Consider the following 20,765-nt stretch of genomic DNA (forward strand, 5'->3'; position numbering starts at 1 on the left):
CAGTGTGCATTACCTTACATTGCGTGCACTTTTGCGCCCTTACCACCTTACTCACTTGTCTTTTCTTTTGTCTCCCACCTCCGAGGATCTGGCTTTGGGGCAGAGAGAGAGGAGAGAGAGGTGCTGGCTCCGCAGTTGTGGGCCTGCACTTTCTCTGCTTGCTGCCTGGATCGATACACCATATGGACCGCAATTTTAGTGGCCACCCACAATGGACCGCAGTTCTTTTGCGGCCAAGCACCACCCGTGGATGGACCTATGGGTCAACGTGGCACCTATGCCATACAGGTGAACCACTTTTAGTTGGCCCCCTGACGGCCACAATACAGAAATGGACGCGGTTGGCGCCTTTCTTTATTTTTAAAGAAGCCAGAAGGCCAAGTGCACCACATGAAGGCAAGACCAGCGGCAGAACATCGGCCGGCTGCGACACCACACCATGATTATTAAACATTTTATTGGTGCACCGGATGGTGCTGACTGTGTGATGGGGTGGTGCTTTTGGTGCTTGGATGGGGTGCTCTGCACATTATTAAAGGCCGTAAGGCCACAGAGCACTCGTGGGTTGGTGTATCGATGCTGGCATGCGTGCTCTCTCTATGCATAACATCTGCATGTGTTCCTCCAAAAACAGGTCCTGGATCGTAGTGTAAATATCAGCGTAGTCTCGTGTAAATAATGCTTCCTACCGGCTGTATGTTTAGTTTGCGAATTCTTTCCGCGATTCGGTTATCCTGTGGGTGTGTTTCTGTGAGGAGAAGGGTGCAACGTCGCAGGGGGACATATTTACTCATTTGTGAATATCTGTAAAACTGTCGCACTCAGGGTAGAGTTAATAGTAGAGGGAACTACATCTGAGTGCCACACTAAAATAGGTAAAAATTTATCGGGTCGGGACGCCCCGAGGGTAGAGAAGGGTGCAATGTTGCGGATATGGGATTTGGCCTCCATCCATATCCGCTTGTAAATATTCCCCTATTTCCCCAATACCCCCCAACTATCCCCAATCCCCCATTCCCTAGTCCCATTGCCTGTAAATAACACTCTGTAGAACCGACCTTCCCCTTTTTCCCCCATTAAATGTCGTGCCCAGGTCCACCGCATCTCACGTAGACAACTTTCGGACATCTTGCTAGTTATTCTTAGTCTATGTCAGTTAAGGACTCGTTTCCATTAATTCTGACTTCGTTGCACCAGAATGTGATTGTATGGCACCAGTAGTGAGTTTAGGACCTCCCCATACCTCCTCCCATCTTCCTCATGAAACAATAACAACAACAACAACTACAACCACAGCGGGGGCGGCGCGGCCGCGGTGCGGGGAGTGTGCGTCCTCACACCGGCTTGGTTAGCCGCCATTGCCATGTGCGCCCACGGGGTTACCACGAAGGGGCTGGCTGTCAGCTCCTCGTCAAGGGCGGAGCCCGGTAACCCCAGCACCCAATAAGAAGCAACGGGCCGATTCCATCTGGGGCGGAGCTAACGAGCCGAGGGCGTGTCACTCCCCGCTGGATATACGCAGCCACTTACCGGACGTGACGTCAGATGCGCCCCCAGCTTGGAGAAAGAACGTCACCTTCTAACGCTGACGCAGAGAGAGACCTCCCGCATCTCTGGACCGGACCGTGTGGATCCTGCCCCTGAGCCAAGGTGCACCTTGAGCTATCAACTACCTGCCCCTCCTTGCCATCAATCCCTGTGTGAGTCAGTTTTGTCCTGTTTATCTGTGGTCTGTCGGGGCTAATATAAGACCGTGTTTAAGTGCCCACCTTACTGTGCTGTACCTCTGGTCGGTGTAATCTAAACATATCCCATATTATATCCTCCTCCGGAGGTCTTGAGAACTGTACCCCTGGTGTCGTGTCATTTAATCCCAGCCGTTGTGTCCTTTTCCTCAATTGATTTAGCGTAGCGCGACTCGGCCAACGTTCGAGTATAATCGGGTAAACTGTGCAGACGCGGTCATACCAAACCGCTCGGTAAACCAACATCCACAACCGCATCTGTAACAATATATATATATTTTTTTCTGTTACGGATCCGGGGGACGGCACTCCCGTTAGCAAGGGGGGGTTAATCCCCTTGTCTTGTTAAGCTGGCCGTCCGACCGGTCCTGGGGGTATGATGTCACGCCCGGTCAGCGCTGAATAGGGTAGTAGGCCAATTCTTCCTATGACCTAAGTACCAGCGCCTTCCGGTATGCGAGGAAATACTCCCGCCCGGGCCGCAGCGTAATAGATGGATTGCGCCGAGCGAAGCGAGCTGCGATGCGGGCCGTTAACCAAGGACTAAACCCGATTATAAGCGGTTCTGCCGAAATCGCGCCACAGGTACTCAATTGGGAAAACACGAAGACGATCTGACGAGAAAGAAACCAAAGTAAGAGGAGGAACAGGTATTTATTAATTACTATACAAAACCAAAGAAAGAGAAGGAACGAAAGCAATATACAGAAGAAGAAGAAGACACAGCGCAAATCCTTAAACAGTCTTACTTAAACCCACAGGACAATACAGACAGACTCACACGAAGAGGGAATTGCAGGCAGGAATGGCTGGAGGAGATGGTTCAGGTATGGCGTCCAGGTAGCTCGTTCTCCAGTCCCCAACTCGCACCGCAAAGCAGATGAACCAAACGGCAGGAGCTCTCCGCGTGTCGTTTGGCGTGTGCGGGACTATCACAGGGCAACGGTAGGCCGGCTTCGGCGGTTACCCTCGTGGCTCAGCCGCGTACGTAATAAGCGAACAGTTCAATCAACCGCGAACAATGCGCTCTTCAGTCGCTCAATGCTCAGATGCGTCTCTCAGATGCTCAGATGCGCTCAGATGCGTTCAGAGAAATGCGTTCTCTCAATACCATTCGCTCGCGATGCGTGACCCCCTTCTCATCTCAAGTGAACTCGCCGAGTGCCTCTTCCTTCTTATCTGATCGCCTCTCCTCACTCATCTCCTGCCTCTCCTCACTCATCTCTTCATCTCCTCACTCATCTGCATAAGCAGTCCCTCGCAGTCCCTTTTATTGGCCTTGGCCGTATCAAGCCGCCGGCCCCGCTGACACGCCTACCGGTGGGCTCACCTCGGCGTTGGTTGGTTGGCAAGGGCTCTCTGACTCCACCATTGATGACGAGGTGGTGCCACGCCCGTGATTTGGCGGCTCCTCCCCCCTTCTTCTCCGAGACAGAGCACATGGCCAATGGCGTCTTGCGGGATAGAAAACCACCTGCACCGCCGGGATAGAAAACGAAAGGGGGCCTATCTTATTTGATTGATGCAACGTAGAGTCAACTATTGGAAACACAGCCTTACCTGGAACACATAATAATGACATAACTATAGAGAGGTCCTAAAGTGTCCTACGTGTTGTACATGGACTAACTAAGGTGCAATCTTTACTTAACAGCCAATTAAGGGGACATGTACACAGGGGTCATTTATAAGGGAATTTACTACTAAATTTACATGTGAAGGTTCTAAAAACCGTAACAATATATATATGTATATGTATATATATATATATATATATATATGTATATGTATATATATATATATGTATATGTATATATATATATATGTATATGTGTATATATATATATATATATATATATTGTTGTGGATATGAGAATTGTGTTTTTTTATTGTTGTAAAAATACCACCCTCCTGCCTCCATTCTGTGTATAAAGGTCAAAGGGCGTCCCTTAGTTAGGTCATATACCATCACGTTAACCAATCATAGATTTCCTCCTTGTTGGTAGTTATTTCCTTATTCTGTGTAGGTGAAGGCTCTGTTCCCACTAGTTGACATTCTCCATTGCACCAAGTGAAATAAGGTAGATCCCCTTTCATTTTCATTCCCAAAGCCTCTATTGCCAACTGCATTCGCCGCCATTGCCCATGTGCTCCAACTCGGAGAAGAAGGGCGTGGCCCGCCCATCGTCATCAAGAGGTGGAGCCAAGAAGCCCCTACGACCAACCAAGAATGAGTGGGTATGGCTCAAGAGGGCGGGGTTATAAAACCCGTTGCATCAGCCCCCACCGCGAGTTGCGCCAGAGACGGCAGATGAGTCGAGACGAGCCCTCGGAGAGAGAAGGGAGACGCGTCCTGAGGTGAGCCAGAGAAGCAGCTTTGGCTCCACCAGCAGTTTTGGCTCCACCAGCAGTTTTGGCTCCACCAGCAGTTTTGGCTCCACCAGCAGCTTTGGCTCCACAAGCAGCGTTGACTCCACCAGGCAGTGTGGGCTCCACCAGGCAGCTTCGACCCGTTACCCCACGGGAACCAGGATCGGCGGCATCGGTGACCGTCGAGGTCCAGCCCGACGTCCCGTGCGGGATCAAGCCCGAACCATCTGCCCCAGCTGAACCTTCCCATTCCTCCTTCCAGTCATTCCTGCCTCCATTCCCCAGTCGTGTAAGTGTGATCGTAGTCTGTCTTTTGTTTTGTCCTAGGGTTTCTAAGTAAGACTGTAATAGGTAAGCTATGTTTCACTGTGTCCTTCTGGTCCGTCCCTCTTTCTGCCTTTATTTTATTATCCTTCCTTCTCCTTGGTTTCTTTTGGTTGTAAATAGTAATAATAAATCATATTCGTATTTCCTACCTCTTGTCTTCTTCTTCTTCACATCCGTCGTCTTTGTCTTTTCCCAATTGAATACCTGTGGCACGATTTGGCCAACGTTAAGGAATCAGGTCTAGTCTTTGTTAACGGTTCAGGCCGCGGCTGCCATCCGCTCGGCAAATTAACATCTTATCCGCGGTCACGAACGAAGCTGCTCACCGGCCTTTCCGGAGGTCGCGGTGCAGCTTTAGGGACCACGCCGGTCAGTGACAAGCGAGGGGACTAATCCCCCCTCAAAGGGGACCATAGGCCGACATCGGGTTCCGTAACAATATATATATATATTGTTACGGACCGCGGATAAGATGTTAATTTGCCGAGCGGATGGCACCGCGACCCGAACCGTTTTTGCAATGACTAGACCCGATTCTGAACGTTGGCCAAATCGTGCCACAGATATTCAATTTGGAAAAGACAAAGACGACACGGATGTGAAGAAGAAGAAGAAGAAGAAGAAGAAGACAAAAAGGGTTTGAAATACGAATATAATTTATTAGTATTACTATTTACAGGACCAAAGAAACCAAGGAAGAAGGAAAGATAATAAAATAATGACAGAAGGAATCAAGGAGACACAGTGAAAATTCTAGCTTATCTACACAGGCTTAATTTATACCCTGGACAGAACAAACAAAAGACGGACTCACACGAATGGGGAGATTGCAGGCAGGAATGGAAGGATTGGAAGGAGAGGAACGCTCCGCTCGAACCGGAGCACGGTCGGCCCGGCAGTCATCAGCCGCCGCCCTTCCTCGATCGGCACTTCCAGCCGCCGCCGTCAACGCCCTTCCTCGATCGTGCGGGCTGCCGCGATACGTGCACCCTGGCGGAGTCAAAGCTGCTGGTGGAGCCAAACTACTGATTGAGCCAAACTGCTGGTGGAGCCAAACTTCTGGTGGAGCCAAACTACTGGTGGGGCGCAACTCTTTCTTTGCACTTCGCACTTCGCACTTGTTCTTCTGCCGTATCTCTGACTCTCCTTTCAGCGATCCTTGGTGCAACTCTTCCTTTCCACTTCTTACTTCGCACTTCTCTTGGCCTCCTTCTCATCACTCTCTTCAAAGGCTTCCGCATGCGCTTTTTATAACCCCGCCGGCGATCAAGCCGCCGGCCTCTAGAACACGCCCATCGGTGAGCTCGCCTCGGCCCTGATTGGTCGGCATGGGCCCTCTGGCTCCACCCTTGATGACGATGGGCGGGCACGCCCAGGATTCGGCGGCTCCTCCCCCTTCTTCTCCAAGCCTACCTCGTGGCTAATGGAGTCGCGGTGAAAACCGCCCAGCAGCTGCAGCGAATGCAGTTGGCAGGAAAGGCTTTAGGAATGGGGCTTTGGGAATGAAAATGAATGGGGATCTACCTTATTTCACTTGGTGCAATGGAGAATGTCAACTAGTGGGAACAGAGCCTTAACCTACATAGAATAAGGAAATAAACTACCAACAAGGAGGAAATCTAAGATTGGCTAACGTGGGTGCTTGTGAAATAACTACGGGCACGACCTTTGACCTTTATACAACAACAAATGGAGGAACGAGGGTCCACAATAAAACAATTTTAAAAAACACAATCCTCATATCCACAACAATATGTATGTATATGTATGTATGTATATATATTGTTGTGGATATACAATATATATATATATATATATATATATATATATATATATATATATATATATATATATATATATATATATATATATTGTTGCGATCTCCCGAAGCCCGTCGACGTACAGAGGGGGGGGAGGGGGGGGGTGGGGTTAAGCCCCGTTTCCCCCTCGGGTCTTCATGTCCACGAGGCCGAGTCGCCACTCCCGCAGCGAGCATGGAAAGGGGTATCGGGTCGACGCCGCACGTACCTTTGGTACCCACGCTGCCACGGAAACGGGGACCGGACCTCGCACAAGCCACGCTAATCGAGTACGCCCGAGCGGTGTGCGTATCATGTGACTCGTGCCGTTACCTTTTATTGAACCCGATTCGAGCGGTTCTGTTCGTGCGATGCTAAGCCAATTGTGAAATGACGGGAACGATCAAATAAGAGGAAGAACACGGTTTATTTACTATGTGCAGGGCGAAGAGACACAGAGCAGGCACTTAAGCAGTCTTAACTTATCCCCAGACAAAGGGCCCACTCACGCACGCGGGGAAAAGGAGGAAGAGCAAGTTCGCGCGCCAAACGCGCCTTGCCGTCGGTCGCTCCCGGACAGCTCGCCCGGCGTGGCCCTCTGGTGGTCACGGCATGTATGCAGGAAGCCCAGGTAGGAGGATCATCGGCGTAGGTGGCTCCGGAATGGATCGTCTCCACAAGCGCGATTAATACAGCCAGAGAGTGCAGGGCACAGGGCAGGGGGAGAGTTCGTGTACAACGAGGCTATTACAAACAATTCAATCCACTCGTTCTGCTGCGGTTCTGACGATCTCTGACTTCGGCTCTCTCTTGTCCTCGTGCGTTCTGTGGATTCTGACTCTCACACGGGCTCCGACTCAACTGAGGTGGGGGGCCCGGGGCAGGGTTTTTATGGCTCCGCCCCGGCCTTACCCGAATGTTCCATGCCCCTCCTCCCGTCGCCGTGGTGAGCCACTCCCTTCGAGCACCAATTGGCTGCTCGCGGCTTACCGGCCACTCCCCCTGCAGCTCCTCCCTTCGGCCTTGCCAGACTTGTTCAGGCCGAGCACATGGTATTCCAGCCTAATCGAGGCCTACACTTACTGGCCTGCTCAACGCAAAACTAACACAGGAAAGGACGACGCTTACATTACTAAGAAATAACTGAACTACAGCGAGGCTACATGTTGTGGTGCCTTTACCTACGAGGGGGGGTCATCCTTTATTCTCAAAACCGCTATATATATATATATATATATATATATATATATATATATATATATATATATATATATATATTAATTTTGTACACGTACACTTTGAAATGTACACGTAACTTACACTTTAAAGTTGTATGAAATGTGCGCGTCCACGTCCACTTTTGTACACTCAGCATCACTTTTTGCGTTTATGTACATTTTAAAAACCAGAACCACATTGACAACTGGACAAGTTACATTTTCATTGCAAAGAAAATGGTCATGATTCATATTTAAAGTCTTTCATAAAACAAAACTGTCGTTTTGTTGGCGTTTTGTATGTACAGTGTCCAGGTGCAGTGTATGTACAGTGCTGTCAAAATGTCCAAGGGTATGTTTAGTTACCAAGCAGCTAGCTAGCGCACGTCAAGCCTTCCGTTCCTTATCAACGGTCTTGAATGGAGTGTTTAAGCCACTTGAGTGCTTGAGTCACCACTCCTCCTGATCTCTCTTCACCCTCTCTCCCCCCTCTCTCTTCTCTTCCCCGCCTCTCTCTCTCTCTCTCTCTCCCTCTCCCTTCGCACCTCTCCTCCCCTAATATTCCCATCAGCAAAGTGACCCCTGCGTTTTCCGGCAACCTTTGCTAGTTACAATCATATGTAAGTAGGTAAGAGAGCTGGCTTAAAGTGAAAGATAGCTTGGCTCGTAGTGCACTCATTGTTGAGTAATTTTATTCTGTGGTCAGATGTTGGGCCTTGTTGGCAACCACTCGAGGGCAGGCAACCTCATAGCACACATCTGCCTGACAATGGCATCCTTTGAGGGTTGCATCCTGGTCAAAGATTTCAAAGATGCATTTTCATCGAAAATGGTTCAAGGTGATTGTAAATATCGAGCTGCGCATACAATCTTCCACTTTCACGAAAATGTAATGGGTCGAGCACCTGACATCATTCCATTATCAAATCGGTGCAATTGCGATTTTGGAATTTGATGGCGATAGCATTTATCGATTTGAAGAAAGACGTTTGTTAAGAAGAGCTAAAAGTGACCTTTATTACATCGAGAGACGCTGAAGTATGTTCTGGATTTTGGCGAGAAATGCAGGCAATCAATTGCGAGTAATTGAGGCTCGGATATCAACGTGCGACAGAACGTTGCCACGACCGAGTGAGTGCGGCACTGTGCCAGCCATTAGGATGGTACACATACTGACTCGTAAATGAGGTGACTGTGTCCTGATCTCTGGCACAGCACCTGTACAGCATCCAATTGCCAAATCGCCCAGGCAGAGATAACCCCTTCACCCCCCGGTGCTCAACTGTATTTCCAAACCCTTACTCTTTCTCCCCCCTTCACCACCCCCTTTTCCTACCCCCCCTCCCCACCTCCTCTTCTATTCCTCCCCCTTCTTCCTCTCTCTTCTTACTCTCCCTTCTTACTCTCCCTTCTTCCTCTCCCTTCTTCCTCTCCCTTCTTCCTCTCCCTTCTTCCTCTCCCTTCTTCCTCTCCCTTCTTCCTCTCCCTTCTTGCTCTCCCTTCTTGCTCTCCCTTCTTGCTCTCCCTTCGTACTCTCCCTTCTTCCTCTCCCTTCTTCCTCTACCTTGTTGCTCTACCTTGTTGCTCTTCCTTCTTCCTCCCCCTTCTTCCTCCCCCTTTTTCCTCCCCCTTTTTCCTCCCCCTTTTTCCTCCCCCCTCTTCCTCCTCACCCCTCTTCCTCCCTCCCTCCCTCCCTCCTCCTCCATTTGCCAGGGTTTGGCAGCAATGACTGCATTCAGCACAAGCCCTATGAACATTGTTGGAATGTGCAGAATTCGGCCTGGATTTTCCATCTTACTTTACTTTTTATGGGACTGCTTTATGCTTCTACTGTACTTCCTGTTCGCCATCACACACGTCATTGTGGAGATATCGTCAGAGGGGCCAGCTGATTTGTATGCACAGAAGGGAGATAAATTGAAAAATAGTAAAATTGAGAAAAGGAAGAGAAGGGATGATCATATCAGTGAGAAAGGAGGGTAGGGAAGGGTGGGAATAGGGGGGAGAAAAAGTAGGTTTGGAGGACGAAGGAGCAAGGGAATGCAAGGAAGGAATAGGAGTGATTGGAGGGGAGCTTGCAACAAATTCAGACACTTCTGCGTACGTAATAAACAGATTAATCCTGAAAACGCCAGGTCATACTTATCGTCATGATTAAATTACTCGTACATTTCACTGTGATCCAAACCAACAAATTAACGAACACATATTGCATTCTGCTGAAGGCCTCAAAAGCCTTGGCCTTGGCCGCGTGTACCCAATGATGGCACCACGCGTGCCGCACTTTGTTAGGCCAGCGCAGGTTAATTGAATTCTGGATAGCTGCAGCCTGAGAAGCATAAGAAACTGAATTGGCATAGCGCTGTGAATTTACCCAGGCAGTGCGAATTAGATACGTGCTTACCCCAGGTTGAAGTATAGACCTCAGTGAGATTTGTAACTCTATTACCTGTGGTGTTGCCATTCTCTACCCTCCTGGGAGGCCAGCAAAACCACTTGGAGTAATCTCCATGTAGATGAAAGGCATTCCGGGTGCTAAACGCACCGCTGTAGCATCGAGTGTCCTGCCCGTCGGTGAACCCTCGCGCGTCGAACACGTTCTCGGATAAATGCAGCTGAGCAAAACCGCATTAATCACCATTGCACCGGCCAGGCCCTAGGCTAGATCTAGGCCTTCAGTTTGTGTGTTCACCAACTGATCGGTGTTGACCTGCCGACATAGGGCGACACCAGCTTTCACCGGCAGGATTAGTTCTTCATTCCTATGAATATCTATGGTTGAAAATGTCATTGAAACCAATTACTTCATCCTATATGTTGGAAATTACTCTAAGGGGTTAACATCGCTTAGTGTCGTTTATTAGTTATCTCCTTAATGAATGTCTTCTAGTGAATGTTTTTAAAAATAAAGTAATTAATGGTGATATTAGATATGCGAGGCTATGTAATAGATAGATGACATCCACCACATCTAATGTATGTGTCTAAAATCACCATCCCTGTGAGCCTTCGTTTTATGCCCTGCCCTTTGTAAATCGGTCTTTATGTCCTTTTTGTCGTTTTTACAGGCCGTTGGCGCTATTCCAGGTGGGAAATGAAGCCACACCCCATCATCCCTCTTCAGCATTCTGCAACAAGTGTTCGAGGGCGGTCCTCTGACCATCGACTGGGCCCCTCTTCAATTGGTGAGTGGAGTGGGGGTGCATGGCGCATCATTGGTGATGCACGAGGCCGAGGTGATAAAAGGCACGGTGCGGGTGATGTGCAGAGGGAGGGTCGTCTGGAATCGACCTGCAGAAAGCTGTGCTTTTTTCCCACTCCTGTTTAGCCAGAGCCACGGCCACCATGCTGGAGTCACGCCCTCTCCCCTCCTCGGAACAAAACGTGCGGGACGAGGTGGCCATTTCTTGCCGAGTAAGCCAGGCTGAACAGTTTACGTTTTCTATCCCACTGATAGGCCGGATCTGGATGCAGACCTGAACCATTATCGAATCCTCTTGTTCTTGTCACCTAACCAACTCATCCACCAAGTTTTGTCAGAAGTAATCCACAACTTATTTTTGTTGTTTTATATTCAGCCTGTGACTGTTGGTTGCATCATTTTCTGAAAGCGCAGCTTTGCTGCTGATGCAGTGCCCTTGTTACCAGTAAGCTAGTGCAGTACTCATTTTGCCAACCTCAGAAGGATGACAGGCTGAGTCAACCCACCTAGTGTTATTTAATGGCACGACAGGGGCTCAAACTCAAGATCCTGAGATCTTAAGCCAACACCAGGATTACCTCTCAATGGTGAAGAATCACTTAATAATTAAAAAAAGAAATCTCATATCCAGATTCGGATCTTCACCAACATCGAATCCATGCGTCTTTGTCAGACACCCAACCTATTCACCAAGTCCGAATCCGTCCATAACTTTTTAAGATATCGTGCTCGATATCATTTTGACACTATCTCTAAATGGTGGAAAATCACTTAAAATATTATTGTGTGGTGCCAGATATTCACCAAAATATAATAATTTCGTCCTTGTCACACACCCAACCTCTCCTCCAAATTTGGTCCGAATCCACAAACAACTTTTTTTGAGATATCCTGTTTGAAAACATAACCTCAGTCCACTTTTGGTGGTGGAAGTAATTACGGAATCCCGTGTATTTGTTGGTGCGTGGGTGAGAGTATTCGGTAGTGCGCTGAGGGGTATTCTTTGTTTTATCATTCACTAGCTAAAGTACCAGGTGTTGCCCAGTGAAATTCAATGAAATACTCCAAAAATTAAATTTGTGTCGTTCAGAACAAATCCTCACTATTATATATATATCTATATATATATATATCTGTGCAGCGTCTGTCCTGTGTTGCGTTGTGTTGTCCTGTGTTGTCACTGAACTACTTTCTCAAACTTTTGTGAAATCGTACCAAACTTCTGGAATGCACATATCTCTCCCGTCGGTATGTCCTAAGGTTATTTTTTTTGAAAATTGTTCCATTTTTTTTTTTTTTTTTTTTTTTTAAATTTTTTTTTTTAATTTTTTTTTGATTTTTTTTTTTTCAACTTCAATTGTTTATAAAATGTGATATCACGTTTATTACAAATACATTTGTGCAAAATAATTGTTTGAATTATGATTGGTTTAAACCATGACAAAACGGCAACTCGGGTACAGTCATTTATCTATACTAGGGCATGCCCGTACTATATATATATCTAAAATTATATCCCCCCCCTCTATTTACATGAAATGGTTTGGTCCATTCGCAAAGCCAAAGCGAACGGCTTGCGAGTACGGTGACAATCCCCCCCTCTATTTACATGAAATGGTTTGGTCCAAAGCGAACGGCTTGCGAGTACGGTGACAATCCCCCCCCCCCCCCCCCCCCCTCTATTTACATGAAATGGTTTGGTCCAAAGCGAACGGCTTGCGGAGTTTGGTAAAGAAATCGCCATAGCTCGGTAACTACTTGTCCGATTAATATGAAACCTTGAAAAGGCACATCCTCGGGTCCCCAGCAATATACCTGGCAAGTTTCAAGTATATCGGACCCGTGGTTGTCGAGAAACAGCGGTCACAGACACACAGACAAACACACACACACACACAGAGATTACTGGAATTATAGATAGACGAGGACGTGCCCGTACGTGGGTGCCCGTTCCTCGGCTTGCGAGTACGGTGACAATCCCCCCCTCTATTTACATGAAATGGTTTGGTCCATTCGCAAAGTCAAAGCGAACGGCTTGCGAGTACGGTGACAATCCCCCCCCTCTATTTACATGAAATGGTTTGGTGCATGAAATGGTTTGGTCCATTCGCAAAGCCAAAGCGAACGGCTTGCGAGTACGGTGACAATCCCCCCCCCCCTCTATTTACATGAAATGGTTTGGTCCAATTCGCAAAGCCAAAGCGAACGGCTTGCGGAGTTTGGTAAAGAAATCGCCATAGCTCGGTAACTACTTCTCCGATTAATATGAAACCTTGAAAAGGCACATCCTCAGGTCCCCAGCAATATACCTGGCAAGTTTCAAGTATATCGGACCGGTAGTTGTCGAGAAACAGCGGTCACAGACAAACACACACACACACACACACACACAGAGATTACTGGAATTATAGATAGACTAGGGCATGCCCGTACTATATATATATCTAAAATTCTATCCCCCCCCTCTATTTACATGAAATGGTTTGGTCCAAAGCGAACGGCCTGCGAGTACGGTGACAACCCCCCCCCCTCTATTTACATGAAATGGTTTGGTCCAAAGCGAACGGCTTGCGAGTACGGTGACAATCCCCCCCCCTCTATTTACATGAAATGGTTTGGTCCAAAGCGAACGGCTTGCGAGTACGGTGACAATCCCCCCCCTCTATTTACATGCAATGGTTTGGTCCAAAGCGAACGGCTTGCGGAGTTTGGTAAAGAAATCGCCATAGCGTGCACGTAATTAGTTTTAAAACATAGTTTAACGGCAACATAGTTTGCCAACGTGAAATAAATGAATACGCTCTCAAATGTGCCGTCCGAGGCAGAGTCTGTTCGCCACGTTCGGCACACGTGATAGCTCGCTGCTCTCTGATTGGTTGAATCGTTTTTTGGACATAGCTCGGTAACTACTTCTCCGATTAATATGTCGCAAATTAGTTTTAATTAGTTTTACAACATAGTTTAACGGCAACATAGTTTGCCAACGTGAAATAAATGAATACGCTCTCAAATGTGCCGTCCGAGACAGAGTCTGTTCGCCACGTTCGGCACACGTGATAGCTCGCTGCTCTCTGATTGGTTGAATCGTTTTTTGGACATAGCTCGGTAACTACTTCTCCGATTAATATGAAACCTTGAAAAGGCACATCCTCGGGTCCCCAGCAATATACCTGGCAAGTTTAAAGTATATCGGACCCGTGGTTGTCGAGAAACAGCGGTCACAGACATACATACATACATACATACATACATACATACATACATACATACATACACACAGAGATTACTGGAATTATAGATAGATATCGACACATCTGGGCAGTGTCTGTGTTGTCACTTAACGACTCCCTCAAACTTTTGTTTCCGTGGTTGTGAAGTGTTTTTAATAACATTGTGGTGGTTTTGAATCACGTGGTGGTGAGGTATTTTGAATTATGTGGTGGTGAGGTGTTTTTAAATGACGTGGTGGTGAGGTGTTTTAATATCACATGGTGGTGAGGTGTTTTTAAATCACCTGGGGGTGAGGTGTTTTGAATTACGTGGTGGTGAGGTATTTATAATTATGTGGTAGTGAGGTGTTTTTAAATGACGTGGTGGTGAGGTGTTTTTAATTTCGTGGCTGTGAGGTGTTTATTTTACGTGTTTTATGGCTGTGAGGTGTTTTTATTACGTGTTTTATGGCTGTGAGGTGTTTTTATTACGTGTTTTATGGCTGAGGTGTTTTTAATTTTGTGGTGGTGAGGTGTTTTTATTACGTGTTTTATGGCTGTGAGGCGTTTTTATTACGTGTTTTATGGCTGTGAGGCGTTTTTATTATGTGTTTTATGGCTGTGAGGTGTTTTTATTATGTGTTTTATGGCTGTGAGGTGTTTTTAATTTCGTTGTGGTGAGGTGTTTTTATTACGTGTTTTATGGCTGTGAGGTGTTTTCAATTTCGTGGTGGTGAGGTGTTTTTAATTTCGTGGTGGTGAGGTGTTTTTATTATGTGTTTTATGGTGGTGAGGTGTTTTGAATTACTTGGTGGTGAGGTATTTTGAATTACGTGGTGGTGAGGTGTTTTGAATAACGTGGTGGTGCGGTGTTTTGAATTACTTGGTGGTGAGGTGTTTTGAATTACATGGTGGTGAGGTGTAATCGTCCCAAACTTCCAGTCTGCACCTACCCCTCCCCTATGTATGTGCTGAGGGGTTCTTTCTTGAAAAAAAAAAAACATTCAACCTAAATTGCCTATAAAAATGTAATATCACAAACGCAACAAATACATTTGTGCCAAGTAATTGTTTGTATTATGATTGGTGAAAATCATGACAACACAGCAACTCAGGTACAGTCATTAGCCTCAACTAAAATAAGCCCGCTCCTCAGTATCGACGCTTGGTGAGGCAAGCGCAGCGAGCCGAGCCAAGCTAGTATATATATATATATATATATATATATATATATATATATATATATATATATATATATATACACACACATACACACACACACACACACAAAACCTCAACATACGATCTTCACAATACATATTACTCAATCGCTCCCGAAGGAAAAAAAAAATAAAATAAAAAAAACCCCAGGCAGCGTGTAAGCACGGGACCCGATTCAGGTCTGAAGGCCAATTATTTTATTTTATTCAGGGTCATTTTTTTATCCAAACATAGCCCTCGACCTTCCTTGGGATGAAAACGCAGGCCATGCAAACTTTGGTTGCACTGGTTCCTGCAGGATCCGAATGCATAAACAAACAAGAAAGAGCAATCGGAGATTGCAAACCCTCGCCAGGATGTATTTTCAGTGGTTTTTTAAAGGCTTTTGTGTTAAAACAAATATGGCGGCCGTACCACGTGACCGATGACATCATTTTTTTTTTTCTAAACTAATTTTTTTCCGAGATTATGCTCAAGAAATTTCATCTTGATCGAATGAAGTTTTGTACTTGTCGAATTATGACGTCATAATGGAGGCACCTATGACATCATCATTAACATTTTTTATTCCCCATGGAGAGTACTTTACAATGATCCAATGAGCCATGTCTCAATTTTTTCTATTCAGCGATTTCGGAAATATAGTGGTGCAAAGCTTTTCGGTTTTTCCAAGATGGCTCCGAACCACGTGATATATGACGTCATAATTATCCAAAAAAATTATACAGGTGGAGTTGCATCTATGGTGAAAGTTTCCTGTCAATCGGACCAACGGTTGCAGAGAAAATCATATTTATTCTGTGCGGACAAACAGACAAACGGACTCAAATGCAATACCCTCTCCTCTGGCGAGGGTCACAAACGTTATTTTTGTATTAGATAGCAGATATGGAGAAGACCAGAATCCAGATCCAGATACAATAATTTTTTTCGGTGATTCTTCACCATTGCGTGGTAGAGATAAAAACGTGACATAGCATGATATCGTAAAAAGTTGTTTATGAGTTAAAAAGTTGTGTAAACTGGGTGGATGAGTTGGTTAGGTGACGAGAACAAGCCGATTCGATTTTGGTTCAGATCCGGCCTATCAGTAGGAAACAAAACATAAACAAGTACACATACATTCAAAGTACACCGCCCCATGCCAAATAATTAAATATGCTGCAGCGCGGCATTGCCGGGGCGCCTCCGGCGCCCGGCAATACCGCAGTGCAGCTCATTGAGGCTGCATTGGGAGGGAGAGGTGTACACTAATTGATTGATTAATTGTATAATTAAAATCAATAAAAGATTATCACAAAATATTTTCATAATCAATTGGCTAATCGCATAACTAAACCAGTAGTGCTTCATCCGAAGATGTATCTTTTAGAAATTTAATTAAATAAGTCATTTATAAAAAATTAAATAATTAATTGATTACTCAATAAATAATTAATCGATTATTCAATAAATACTTAATAGATGAAATGATTAATCAATAAATCAAAAATATCCTTGATAGCCACATCACTTGGTCACTCATGTCCAAATATTAGCTTCCCAGCTCAAAAGGTGCCTGAGATATTGGCCAAATGAGAAAGAAAATAAATAAATGATTAATAATGAAAATAAATAAATAATAATCATAAAAAAATTAAATTATTAATCAATTTGGTCAGAGAACACATAAACTACCACTATTTCATCAGAATCTGTAACTTAAAAAAAAAAATTTTTTTTGTCATTAATCGAATAATTAAATAATTAATCGATTAATTGATTAATTAATAAATCAAAAATATCCTTTGCAGCCAAATCACCTGGTCATTGGCATGTCCAAATATCAGCTTCCGAACTCAAAACGTGCCTGAGTTAATAATGGTCAGAAGAGAAATGAAATTTAATTAATTAAATAAGTACTTAATTAAACGCTAATAATTAAATAACTCCTCAATTAATTGATTATTCAAAAAACAAAAAATACCGTATTTGACAAAGGACTTGCTCACTACTGTGCCGAAATTTCAGCTTCCTAGCTCAAAGGATGGCTGAGATATCGCCCGGACAACCAAGAAAGCAAGAAACCAGAGTGAAAACTGAGTACTCTCTTTCAGCGTGCGTCACTGCCGAGCCCCCTTTGGTGCCCGGTAATGACGATTTGCAATGCCTGGAGATGGCATAGGAAAGGAGCGGTGTACAATTGTTCATCCTGGCGGGGGTTTGTGCTCTACTGAGTGCCGTTCTAGTTCCAACTGTTGTCTGTGTCACCTTCACATCTGCCTGGAAAATGATCCCTGACGAAGGGGCAGGAGTAACATAACACATCGCAGATGGCTTGCAGAAAGCAAAATGAAACTGCTTTGATGCTGCGACAACTCCCTAAATAGCCCTGACGCCATTTGATTTTCATACTTTCATACTTGCAAGTGTTGTGATTAAGCACGAGGAATGACAAATGCCTGGATGAAGAATTTTGATTTGCAGAAGGGATCAAATTGATCATCTGCACATCGATTATAATTATCAAATAATGCTTTGAGGCCGGACCGTCAGACAGGATTTGATTCCTACTAAACTGGGTTTGTGAAACTGATTTATTATCACAACGTGCAAATCCTCATCCATGTGAGAAATGGGTCCATCCACATATTACATATGTTAAAATGGAGGAATTTTGGGCACGTCCTTGTATGTTCCATATGTTCCTTTCCCCTCCATTTTTCTCACTCCAATCATTTTCAAACCTTCCCATTATCTTCCTTACTCTCACACCTTCTCTTCTTTTTATGTCTTTTGCATACATGTCAATTTACCTTACACTTCTCCCCCTCCCCCCTTCCACTCTTTGCCTACCGCCACTTCTCTCCCCCCTTCCCTTCCCCCTGCCTCTTCCCCCTTCTCCTCCCCTCTACCTCTCCCCCATTCCTCCCCATCCCCACTTCATCCCGCACCCCCTTACTCCCCATTCCCTATTCTCCCCTTTCTCCCTCCATCATCCCCCCCCCCCTTCTCTCTCCCACATCCCCACATTACTCTCTCCCTCATCCCTCCTTTCTCCCTCCCCTCATCCCATTCCCCCTTTTCCCCTCCCCCGTTCCACCTGGTTCCCCTCCATGACCCCACCCTCTTCCCCTCTTTTCTCGCCCTCCCCTTCCACTCTTTTCTCATTCCCTTTTCCCCCTTCTCTCTCCCCTTCCCCTCCCCCTGCCTCTCCCTCCTTCCTTCCTATCCCCACTAACCCCCCCCCCCCCACACCCTTCCTCCCCATCCCCTATTCTACCCTTTCTCTCTCCATCGTCCCCCACCCTTCTCCCTCCCACATCACCCCCCTTTCTCCCCTCCCTCGTCCCACCCCCCTTTTCCCCTCCCTCGTCCCCCCCCCCATTCTCTCTCCCACATCCCCACATTACTCTCTCCCTCATCCCTCCTTTCTCCCTCCCCTCATCCCATTCCCCCTTTTCCCCTCCCCCGTTCCACCTGGTTCCCCTCCATGACCCCACCCTCTTCCCCTCTTTTCTCGCCCTCCCCTTCCACTCTTTTCTCATTCCCTTTTCCCCCTTCTCTCTCCCCTTCCCCTCCCCCTGCCTCTCCCCCCTTCCTTCCTATCCCCACTAATCCCCCCCCCCACACCCTTCCTCCCCATCCCCTATTCTACCCTTTCTCTCTCCATCGTCCCCCACCCTTCTCCCTCCCACATCACCCCCCTTTCTCCCCTTCCTCGTCCCACCCCCTTTTCCCCTCCCTTGTTCCACCTTTTCCCCTTCACGACCCCTTCACCCTCTCCCTCTTCCCCTCTTTTCTCGCTCCCCCTTCCACCCTTTTCTCGCTCCCTTTTCCACCCTTTTCTCGCTCCCTTTTCCCCCTTCTCTCTCTCCCTCTTCCCTCCTTTTCCTCCTTCTCTCGCTCCCTCTTCCCTCATTTTCTCTCTCCCCCTTCCCCACTTTTCTCCCACCCAGCTTTTCTCATCCGTCCCTCTTCCCCCCTCCTCTCTATCCCTCCCTTTTCTCACTCCTCCAACCCCATTTCCTTGGCACTTCTCACCTTTCCACCTTGCATTCATATTGTGTTTTTGGACCTTTTGCATCCAGAGAGAGAGAAATCTTTCCTGTTTAATCCTGTTTAATAACAATTAAACATTCCTTTTGATTTGCAATGCTTGTTCTGAATGATAGAAAATCAAACTAAAATAGGCCATTTGGTGTCTCTCTGTCTGTCTGACTGCGATACATTCGGTCGTCACTTATACAATCCCAAACAATATTTACTGGTGGATTAAGGGTCACATGATGGAGTTTGTAGCGACTTCATTTGCCCCCATCCCAAGGGGGTTATCCACCTTGGGTGAAATCCATGTTAAGGTGCATATCCGTGTTAAGATAGCTAATCGTGGCCTTTTCCAAGACCGCTTCTAATAACAAAAGTAACATGCGTTTCGCCTCGGTTCCCCGTAGGTGAAGTGATGTGAGTTGACAAAGTGGAAGATGCAAGGCGGCCATCTTGGCTTTTGACGTGGCGACCCAATTTTCAATAGCGTTCTTCCGTATGCCGAGATACACCCACACACCAGATTAGAAGTTGGTACTTCGCTTATTTTTCAAGATATTCCGCTCACAAGGTTCAGACATACATGGCGGCGGCCATCTTGGATTTTGACGTGGGTTGCACCCACACACGAAATTAGAATTCGGTCCATCGCTCACGCACGCATGCACGCACGCCCGCACGGACGGACGGATGCACGGACGGACGGACGCACGCACGCATGGACGGACGGACGCACGCACGCATGGACGGACACACACATGCACGCACGCGCGGACGGACGGACGGACGGATGCACGCACGCATGGATGGACGGACGGACGGACGCATGGACGGACGGACTCACGCACGACGCACGGACGGACGCACACATGCACGGATGGACCGACGGACGTACGCACGCACGCACGGATGGATGGATGGACGGACGCACGCATGCACGCACACATGGATGGATGGACGGACGGACGGACGGATGCACGGACGGACGGACGCACGCACGGACGAACGCACGCACGGACGGACGCACGCACGGACGGACGCACGCACGGACGGACGCACGCACGGATGGACGGACGCACGCACGGACGGAGGGGAAAACCATAGTCCCCCTTTCGCTCCGCGGTGCGACGGGGGACAATAAACTATTCCAAATATTGTTATCCATACGGCAAATATTTGCTCACGAAACGAGAAAACAGGAACAATTGGGATTTAAAAAACTATTGTGAACGAGCCTGATCACAACCCAGATTTAGCCCATCGGCAAGATTGTACCGAAATTCCGACAAATTGATGACATAGTCGTAATTGACCAATCATGAGCCAAGGTTGGCCACGGACTACCTCCCCTAATCCCCTCATGTTCACGAAAACATATCAACATGATTTGCATATAATGCTTGGGATGCTGAAAACCTTAATTTTGTGAACAACTTTGACCTTCAACTCCTGTAAAATCGAAACAAAGACCACACAAATGTCTATGCTCCCTGGTCTGTCTGCCATATGGTAAAACGAAACAAAGCCATCGTTTTACCAGCTCTTCTCTGGATTGGCTGAAAAGCCTTAGTTTTGTGACCAATTTTAACCTTTGACCCCAGTATAATCCCGAAAACGACTCCAATTCCAAATGTTTCTTCTCATCCCTT

The 20,765-nt window shown here is 46.7% G+C and overlaps 1 protein-coding gene across 1 annotated transcript in view; it reads left to right on the forward strand.

Annotated features, from left to right (window-relative positions):
• Nucleotides 1–20,765, forward strand: part of LOC144892387 (uncharacterized) — a 77,777-nt gene that overhangs the window by 20,138 nt on the left and 36,874 nt on the right. Inside the window, exon 2 of the mRNA XM_078778803.1 lies at nucleotides 10,527–10,643. Within this exon, the coding sequence (XP_078634929.1) occupies nucleotides 10,527–10,643 (117 nt within the window). The remainder of the gene's footprint in view (nucleotides 1–10,526; nucleotides 10,644–20,765) is intronic.

Source organism: Myxine glutinosa, chromosome 5 (assembly GCF_964187855.1).
Source record: "Myxine glutinosa chromosome 5, kmMyxGlut1.1, whole genome shotgun sequence".
In the NCBI taxonomy this organism is placed as follows: domain Eukaryota; kingdom Metazoa; phylum Chordata; class Myxini; order Myxiniformes; family Myxinidae; genus Myxine; species Myxine glutinosa.